The 10,095-nt window shown below is 44.8% G+C and overlaps 1 protein-coding gene across 2 annotated transcripts; it reads right to left on the reverse strand.

Annotated features, from left to right (window-relative positions):
• Positions 1–1,320: 1,320 nt before the first annotated feature.
• On the reverse strand, positions 1,321–5,793 carry CDKN2AIP (CDKN2A interacting protein). Of its 2 annotated transcripts, none has more exons than XM_082715820.1 (3): positions 4,473–5,793; positions 3,916–4,015; positions 1,321–3,446 (listed from the first exon to the last, which is right to left on the reverse strand). In XM_082715820.1, exons 1-3 carry the CDS (start codon positions 5,390–5,392, stop codon positions 3,438–3,440), a joined length of 1,029 nt encoding a protein of 342 aa, XP_082571946.1. In that variant the 5' UTR covers positions 5,393–5,793; the 3' UTR covers positions 1,321–3,437. The 2 variants fall into 2 exon arrangements, with proteins under 2 accessions (XP_082571946.1, XP_082571945.1); XM_082715819.1 differs by having other exon boundaries at positions 3,885–4,015; positions 4,473–5,063.
• Between the last annotated feature and the right edge of the window lie 4,302 nt (positions 5,794–10,095).

Here is a 10,095-nt window from a genome sequence, read left to right on the forward strand (position 1 = left end):
TATTATTTCCCTTAATCCTCATAGCTCTTCGAGACGGCCATTAGTCCATCTTACAGGTGAAGTCTAAGGGTTAAATTCCCAAGGGGAGCCAAGATTCTATCTCAAGAATAACAGATTCCTGGGCGCCTGGGTGGCTCAGTGGGTTAAAGCCTCTGCCTTCGGCTCAGGTCATGATCGCTGCTTCCTCCTCTCTCTGACTGCCTCTCTGTCTGCTTGTAATCTCTGTCAAATAAATAAAATCTTAAAAAAAAAAAAAAAAAAAAGAGTAACAGATTCCTACCCAAAGCTTGTTTTCTTCTGCACTGTACTATCCTGAACTATTGCAAAATAAGCGTTTCTCTTTTATCAGGGATTCTTTAAATTTTTATTAAGTATAAGCTGTATTATAAGCTGAGTGTAAGGCTATAGCAACTAAACATTTATAAATTAATGTTTTTACACTAAGCAACTTCCTCCAATTCTACCGTATCAATATAACTGATTTTCACTGAACTTTATACTAACTTGACACAAGCCAATTTAGGAAATTACCAAACCACCTAATCAGATGCATTACAGAAATTTATTTATCCTTTGTAGTATCTTGCTTACTTTTCTGGGAATCATTGTCCCACAAAATACACATTCCCAGACTGAGGAATGTGTTATGCTTTCATAACACTCATGTCATTGCTTCTTACAACATATAAAGACCCAACCCATTTACCAAATATGGACTTTGGTATCTACTTAGTATCCTCGAAACTGAATCATTGAAGATTATCTGGTAAAATGAAAGCTGATCATTTCAAGTATGTTAAGTATCCTTGTCTATTTCTAGAATATAAAACAGAAATAACTTCTGTGTACTTGAAATTGTGCTACTTATATTCAATTTTCCGATTCTAATAAAACTAGAATATAAAAGGTCATTTCTTGATTTTTCTCTATACACAACTTCTCAATGTGCAGCAGCTAGACAGAAAAGGCCAGGTCTTGGGCCAGAGTGTGAAGACAAATGAAACAGAATATATAATAAGAGTAATACAGTCAGAATCCCCTGACACAGGATTCCATTTCATTACAAACAAGTGTAATTCAACCGAACAAGCTCATTCAAGCCGCCCTGGTTCTCCGTTGTTCCCAGTCTTCTTGTAGATTTGTAAATTTAAAAACCATCTAGTTTAACTATTTCTAGATTTGTAATCTGTAACATCTCTATCCCTAAAAAGTTGTGTATCAGCCAAGAAAAATTACCTGACTGTAATTTATGACTAGTAGTGGGAAGCCCATTTGCAGGAACTGGTTGGGACTTAGAGGGGGGAAAAAAAACACAACTTCTTGAAAAGGTAAAATAGCTTAAAGCATTTAATATCTAAACAAATCAATCTGTTAATAGTAGTCACAAAATATGCTTAATATAGAAACCCACATTTATGTCTTTAAGAAAAAGAGTAAATTGTATTTTACCTCAAACATAAATTAACCCACTTAAAGAATCTGCAGCGGTCAAAATCATGGTGAATTTTAAACAACTTCAGAATAAAATAACCTTAAGTACTTTATACTGCTTTATATCTAAAAAATGCTTACAACTTCTCATAAAAATAGTCTGAGGCAACTATTTTTTCTTTTATTCTTTAACAGACATGTTCAACATTATGGGCAACATTCTTAAAACCTTAAGCTTCACAGACTTTCAGACATTCAAATACTATGGTCCCCTTTGATGTGCAGGTTTATTCAGCTAGGGAAAAAAAAAAAGGAAAGCATGGTAGACAACTTAATACATTTTCACCAAATTGAAAGTAGTACAAAAGTTTTAAGATTCTACAGAACTACACATCGTACCTAACGGATCATTAAAAATAGAAGACAGTATTTTCTTCAGCAAATAAAACAGCATACTGGTATGCTGTTAATGCATACTTTTTAGTATGTACTGTCATAAATTATTTACAACTTCTACTGTGTGAAGAGAACTCGAATGTAAATTTTCTGCAAAACTGGAAAAAAGCAATACAAAATTTGTGAAAGCCTGTGTTTTATATTATACAAAAGTAAGCCAGTTTTTCTCTTCCAATACCAGACATTATATGCAGTGGTATTCTGGACGTATTATAATAACTCTTGGGGATGTTTTAATGCTGGCGGTAAGTTTACAGGCCTTGATTCTTCATCAAGGAGTACCAGATCTTCTATCTCACTGCCTCTGTATTTCCTTTTACATATCTTTACCACTACCTTCTTCTTGAGAAATAACTTTAGTGCTTCTCTTGATGCAACAGCTTTTGCATTTTCTTTGCTTTTTCCACAGCCAGTGCCCAAATACACAGACTTGCATCGCAATTCACAAACAATACTTTCTTGGGAGCTTTTATTTTGAGGCAGATCTGCTAGTTCTTTTAGTGGAACAAAAAACACATCCAGTGTTGCCTTTAGAGCTTCGATAGCTGCGTTTAGGAGCTCTCCATGATTCACATTGGGACTAAAGCCACCAACAGCTACCAACTTCCAGGCCACTGTCTTATACAGTCTGTTGAAAAAAGGTTGTTTCTGCTTCACATCTTCATTGGTTAATTTGCAACAGGAGAATTTAACAGAGCTCTCACTTGACTGTGACGTACTTTTAGAAGGCAACTGTGAGGTGCTAGTCTGAGAACTACTCTTCGAAGCCAGTTGGGACACGCTGGCTAAGGAAGTGCTTTTGGAAACTAGAGATCCGCTGGTCTGGGGGCTGCTCTTGGACGCTAACAGTGAGGCAGCTACCTGCGAAGTGCTTTTGGAAGTCAGCATCGAGGTACTTGTCGATGTGCTGCTCTTGGGAACTAGTAAGGATGTGCCTGATGAGGAACTATTTTTAGAAAGAGATGCTGAAACACTGGCCTCTGAACTAGTTTTGGAAGTTAACCCACCTGAAGCTGTCTCTGAACTAGGTTTAGAAGACAACAGTGGCAACTCTCCTTCTGAGCTTCCGGAGGAGCCCAACAGAGGCACCTCAATCTCTGAGATGCTTTGAGAAGAGGAGACCGAAGAGCCTTCCAAAGCACTCTTTTTAGGTGATCCGCTTTGTTGTCTGGAATCAGCAGACGGGGTCACATGACTATTCACACTGGATTTCAACAACGAAGAAACAATGGATGCTGAACTGTGTTTCTCTGGAGCTTCTGATTCAGAAGCTTTTCCAGACCCTGCCGCTGTTACCTGAGAGGAAATGCTGCTGCTACTTTGGCTAGAAAGAGACCGATCTCCATCACCTGTAGAGCTATTCTGACTCGAGGTGCCAGAGCTGCGCCTGGAGTTCCCACCACTCTCCGACTTCGCAGATGCCCCTGCACACGCAGAGCTGTTCTCCGGCTGAGCCAACGCACGTTCTGTTTTGGCAGAAATTTTTGCGTGATCTTGCTCAACTGCAGAACTGTTTTTTCCTTCGATGATTCGTTTTTTCGCAGACTCTTCTACCCCTTCTGAAAAGGAAGAAAACAGACAAATGACTAAGTTGAGCTCATACAGATCAGCTGAAAGTTTACAAGACACATACTTGTTAAAATAAAGGCACGAGGCAAAAGTATTTCAGGACTAGCAGTTTCTTTCAAAAGTGTGGAATAACTTGCATAAGTTCTTAAAACGGGGTTGGATGACATCATTTAATTTCTAATATTAAAAAAAGTCAACAGCACAGACAACATTTGACACTTGAAAATCTAAAGCAGTCAAAGGAAACTATCAAAACCAGGGCCTAAAACACACAGACACATAACGTAGGTTTAACATTCCAACTTGATTATCAATATCGTAAAAATTCTAGCTTGTTAAAAAAAAAAATTAGTAATAACAGTAATTCCTAATGGTATCAAACTTATGTTCTAAACTCCTATGTATGTTCACATCTATGATCTGCTAACCATTGCTACTCGATATCCCTCTTTTCTTCACCTTGGCAACCAGTTCGTCTCTTGTTGTATGGATTGGAGCATCTGTCACTTTGATGCCTTCAGCCATACTAAGTATTTTATCCATAACTTTTTGTGGGTACCTGGAAAAGAAAAAGACCCTTAAAAAATGCTTTTTGGTGTTTTTTCTTTTTTTTTTAAGCTACTACTTCGGCAATGCAAGAACAGGCCACAGGAACTGCATTTCCTGGTTGTAATCAAGCAAGTGCGCCGACCGCCAGAACTTTCGGTTTCCTGGAACCCCAGAAACAAACGCTCCAGGGCCTGGGGGGCGGGGTCGCTCCTCCCCAAGCCTTCAGTTCGGCGTCCCCCACGAGAGCGTGGTCCGCCCACAACCCGAGCAGACGCCCCCCACCCAACCGGGGGCCGGTTGTGGGTCAGGTCGGCTTCGGGCGGAGACGCCCTTCTCACCCTCAGAGGGCAGCCGGTCCCGCAGATTCCCGCGCTTCCCCACTTCCCGCTCCCCGCGGAGGCTGCGGGCCCCAGTCCGGGGGCGGCCACACGACGCGGGGAGCGGGTCAGGGGCGCCGGCTCACTCACCGGCACCCGAGGAAGACGTGGTTCGCCCAGGCCATGGAGAAGGAGACGAGCTGCTGCAGCTGCCGATTGCGGCTCCCGCTCTCGGCGTCCGCAGCCGCCTCCGCGTTGGCGGCCGCCGCGCCGCCCGTCGGGGCCAGGTCCCCGGCGTTGCGGAGCAGAAACTCGCGGCGGTGGCGCCAGTGTTTGTCAGTCTCGCCGTCGCAGCGCAGCGCCTCCACCCAGGCGGCCACCCGCGGGTTCTGGCTCAGGTACTCCGACACCTCCTGCGCCATGTTGGGCCTGCGGGTCGCGGAAGCCGCGAGCAGACGCTGCTCCGGGAGAGAGGCGGGCTGCGCGGGGGCGAGCGGCCCTGTCACTGCGGCCTGCACCGGCGGCCCTCCGGAGAACGCCCCTCGGGAGGCCCAAACGCCAAACAACAGCGCCGGCAGCCGCCGAACCGCCCACTTCCGCCCGCCGCCGGCTCCTTCCCTTTTATAACCTCGCCGCCGCCGAGCGCCCGCGCGTCCTTCCGGCGCGAGCCGGCTCTCCCAGGACGCTTTGCGCCGCCCGAGCGCCCGGGACGCCGCCACCGGGGCGGGCGGCGGAGGGGCGTCTGCGGGGGCGGAGGGCGGGTGGGCGCTGAGCGCTCGCGCCTTCCGCGCCGCCGGGGCGGGGGGCCCCCCGGTCTCCGGTTCCAGCCCCGCGATCCGGCTCGGCTTTGTGACGCCGCGCGCGCTCCCGCCGCCTCCGTCCGCGGGCCCGCCGCGGCGCTGGGCGTGGGGGCGGGGAGGGCCGGGTCGGCGGAGGGCAGCCGGGCCGGGGCGGGTCAACCCCTCGCGTGCCCCCGCGTGCCCCCGCGTCCTCGCTGAGCCCGAGGCGCGAGTCCAAGGCGAGGTGTGCGCGCCTCCGCCGCGGTCGCTGGTTTTCTGCGGGGCCGCCATCAACAAAAGCGCGCCTCCATCTTTGGGTCGTGTCAGAAAACAGCCCGCGGCGCTGCTTCGGAGGTGGACGAGCCGCGGCGTCCCGGACTGCTAAAGACTTGGGTCCCCGAGAGTCACAGAGCGTAACCCCCAGCTGGGCAGATAGCCGGGAGGCAGCGTGGAAAAGTGCCTGCGTATCTCTGTCCCCCCAAACCTTTCCCCCTTTAGAGCTTTTTTCCCTTGCGGTTTTTTTCTACTTTATAATATCCACACTTAAAAACATTGCCGCCGGCTTGCTTATCGCTAACGATTTCAATTTCAGGTGTATGTGTTTTCAAGATCAATACATTGTAGTAAGGTAAAATAAGTGCTGTGCAATAATGATCAGTTACGAAGTAAAAAATAAATTTTCTTTCCATTAAACATTTATGGACTTGGATTCAAAAATGCTTGAATCAGAATAATCAAGCCCAAAAAGTCACACTGGATAAGATTTTTTTTAAACGTAATTTATGGACATACTGGAATAATCAAACCATCCAGCTATTAACATGAAAATAATACCCACTTTCCTGTTATACTAAGTGAAACTTCCTACAAACAGACCCAAGGGAGTTTTGAAGCTTGGGATTTTGCTTCTAATTGTGTTCTTTCCTCTTCAATGAAAATTTCTGAAACTTGAGATGAAAGGCTTCAGAATCTGGGAATTTAAAAGACAAATGGTAACGGTATTTGCTTTCATGAGTTCTTTGGCATGGGGGAAGATGACGTAAAAATCCCTGATCATATACCTAGATCCTATGTGTGCATTTTAAGCCAAGAATTTTCTCACTTGTTTTATTTATTTATTTATTTATTTATTTATTTATTCATTTATTTATTTATTTATTTATTTATTTGACAGAGAGAAATCACAAGTAGGCAGAGAGGCAGAGAGAGAGAGAGGAGGAAGCAGGCTCTCCGCGGAGCAGAGAGCCCGATGCGGGACTAGATCCCGGGACCCCGAGATCATGACCTGAGCCGAAGGCAGCGGCTTAACCCATTGAGCCACCCAGGTGCCCCTCTCACTTGTTTTCTTGTTCCCATGTAGCCTTCCACCTGTGGGGTTCATTGCCTTGAGAGGAGAGTAATGCCTGAGTTCCCAAATAATTTTTAAAGTTACAGTAAAAGCAATGTGGCCTGAAAGGCAGAGTACTTTCCAAGAGCCAGAGGCTTGACAGGAAGAAAAGATACATGTATTTCTCATTCCTAAAAAGTTTATTTTACATATAGAGAGATTCAGGGCATAGACCATGGACCACGGAGCTAGAAGAATGGTATATTAAATGGTAAATGTAATGGTATATTAAAATTAATATGGTAAATTTGGTAAATTGGTAAAGATTTGGTAAAAATATTTACCATTTTTAATTTAAATGGTAAATTTAAATAATACCAATTTAAATGGTAAATTTAATGGTATATTAAAAAAGAAAAAGAAAATGCTTCTCACCCTGTGGAGAGAAATTCCTTTTTGGACTGTGGGAAGAATTCAGAGAAAAAAGGTAAGAGAATTTAGGAACATTAGTGAATGTGAGGGGAAGTGTTGGCTCTTTCTGCACCTTTGGGAGAAGACAGCACATTTAGTTCCCTGAGCCACCATGGGTTGGCTTTTAGAAGAGTAGAAATGAGCACCGAAAGAACCTTTCATTGCTCTGAGAACTGACTATACCACCCCATTCCTTCTCCCCAGCACATACACACATGTCTCTCACAGGTCCTAGAGGAATTAAAAAAGTTACAGGGAGAGAGAGAGGAATGCTCGGGTGCCTCCCAGGCAGCATGATCCAAATGCATCTAGAGGATAGGACGGCCTGGGCTTCAAAGGAGAAAGCAGCCAGTTCTCAACAAGTCATGAGGCCCCTGAGATCCAGGTAGGGCCAATCAAGAGGGGAGAACCCCTCAAACTCCCCACCAGTGACCAATGTCACTTGTATTGGGGGATCAGACAGTTCGCTCTCAGTAGATCCCACAGGGAAGACAGTACAGAGAGAAGTAGTACAGAGACAATGCTAGGATGATACACAAGCCACTTCCCCTACCTCTGCCTGCCCCCCAGAAATCTGATCAGAGGACAGAGAGAGAATCCTAATAAACAGAAATATCCACTGCTACCCCCACCGAATTGTGTTTTAAGCTGCAAGTGGCCGAATTCTCTTAATTTCATGAGATTAATTGTTTCGTTACAAAGAAAAGCACATTCATTAAAATTGAAGCTCTGTTGCGTCTCTGGAGAAATCTGGTAAAAACTCCTGTGGCAAGCCGACCTTTATGCAAGATGGCTCCCCCACGTGGAGCAAGCCGAAAGGCCGGCTCCTGCTCCTGAGGGTGACTGCAGGAAGAGGACTTAGGACGCGTTGGGCACAAAGCCTGCACGTGGAGTGCGACAGTCTGGGTAAAGCAAATGCTCTAGTCAATGTCACGGCTGAGGTTATGGTTTGGCTTGAGAAACAGTCCGCAGTGAAGGGAAAACATTTACAGCAAACGATCTACGAGGTCACAAGTTAGTCAAACCACAGTGAAAAGATGAAGGGTCCTGCAAGTCAAAGATGCTTTAAGTAGACAGTGGTCCCCTGCGTCGGTAGCTGGGGAGAAGTCAAGGAAGAGGAATACTGTCAACGGATGTAGAGGTTGGAACCCTTCCGGGGAGCTTAGCAAAAGGGTGGAGTGGTGGAGATAGACTCAACACGGAGCGAGTTCAGGAGAGGAAAAGGAGATGACTGATTGAAGGAGAGAAGAGAGGGAGAGCCAGAAAGGGTCATGGCGTCCTGACAGCTTTTAGTTAGATGGGAGTATCTTGAACGTGTTTCTCTGTGACTGGGAAGAGCCAGTAGAGGGAGAGTTTGGGGGCCCTGAAGGAAAAAAAGGGGAACAATTTCTAAAGGAGTGGAAGGGGCAGGGATCCTACATACAGGTAGAGAGATTCACCTCACGGGAGAAGGAGAAACACTTCCCCCATTTTCGAAGAAAATGTAAGTTTGGAGGTGGGAGATGGAGTCCATGTGACAGAGAATGCCCGAAATGGACGTTCTAGATTGGGAGCAAGCTGCCTGGATGAAGGGAGTTAAGTTCTGGCCAAGTTTTAAAAAAGTATACTTACACATGCTCACAGAAATGCAACTTTTCAATGGAAATAAAAGGCATAAAATGAAGGTAAAAATCTCTCTCCCTCTCATCCCTGGTCCCCCTCTAAAAATAACAGCATTTATTTACAAATGTATGTCATCTTCTGCCTTTGTTTCTTTGTGCAGTTATTTTTGTAACTAAGTTATATGCTAATGTTTCTCTTTCTTGATTTTTCAACTTTAAATAGTACTTATTCCCCCTTGGAATGTGAAAGATGATAAATCCATATCACTTTTACTATCCCATTCTTCTCCCGATTGTTGTTAGTTGCATTTTTATTATTCTTTTGTTGGCCAGCTGTCACACATTTAAATATACTCAATCTTTAATTTCTTAGTCTCTCAGTTTTAGACAATCAGCTTTTGATCCCCATGTCATGTAAGAAAATTCTGGAAGATGGGGTGCCTTGGTGGCTTGGCCGATTAAGAGTCTGCCTTAGGCTCATGCTGTCTCTCTCTTTATTTATTCATTTGAGAGAGAGACAGAGTACAAGCAGGGGAGGAGGCAGAGGGAGAGTGAGAAGCAGGCTCCCCGCTGAGTAGGGAGCCCGACATGGGTTGATCTCAGGACTCCAAGCACATGACCTAAGTCAAAGGCAGATGTTTAACCATCTAAGCCACCCAGGTGCCCCAATAAATAAATCTTAAAAAAAAAAAAAAAAAGAAAAAAAGAAAATTCTAGAGTAGAGACCATAATGTAGATATTTGGGCATTCAAAAAGTCTGGCTTGGGATGCCTGGGTGGCTCAGTCCACATTGCATTGGATTTCTTGCTCAGTGGGGAGCCTGCTTCTTCCTCTGCCTGCCTCTCCCCCTGTTGGCGTGCTCTCTCTCTGACAAATAAATAAAAATCTTAAAAAAAAAAAAAGCCTGGCTTTCAGAGAAAATGTAATTGCTAGTGGTAACTTGGCAACAGGTGGAAAATTCCAAACTGTTCCTGTTTACCTGCAGGAAATTTGTGCCCTTTATTTTTGCGTTAATCCTTAACATTAGTAAATGTCAATTTGTTAGCTGCTTTGAGAATTAAAAGACTGTGAAGTTACATCCTTCAGGGGGGTTAGCTTCCAAAATCAACCCGTAAATGAAAGATAGGATATGATTCCACTTTACCTTTTTCTGTGGCAAAGCAATGACCTCCATTTTAGAAAGACCCCTTGGGCATCTCCTGATGTAGAGAAGCAGAGAATTACGGACCATCTCTACAGGCTCACAGATTCTGGTGTGATTAATTTTCAGTGCAAGTGACGAAACAAATTATGGTTTAAAATGGCATCTGCGGGGCGCCTGGGTGGCTCAGTGGGTTAAAGTCTCTGCCTTCGGCCCAGGTCATGGTCTCAGGGTCCTGGGATTGAGCCCCGCATCGGGCTCTCTGCTCAGTGGAGAACCTGCTTCCTCTATCTCTCTGCCTGCCTCTCTGACTACTTGTAATCTCTGCCTATCAAATGAATAAAATCTTAAAAAAAAAATAAATAAAATGGCTTCTGCTTTAACACAAAGGGGATTTATTGGCTGTGTTTTTGACAGACTGGAGAGTAAAACATGGCATCCAATACTCAAATAA

This window comes from Mustela nivalis, assembly GCF_964662115.1.
Source record: "Mustela nivalis genome assembly, chromosome: 20".
NCBI lineage: Eukaryota > Metazoa > Chordata > Mammalia > Carnivora > Mustelidae > Mustela > Mustela nivalis.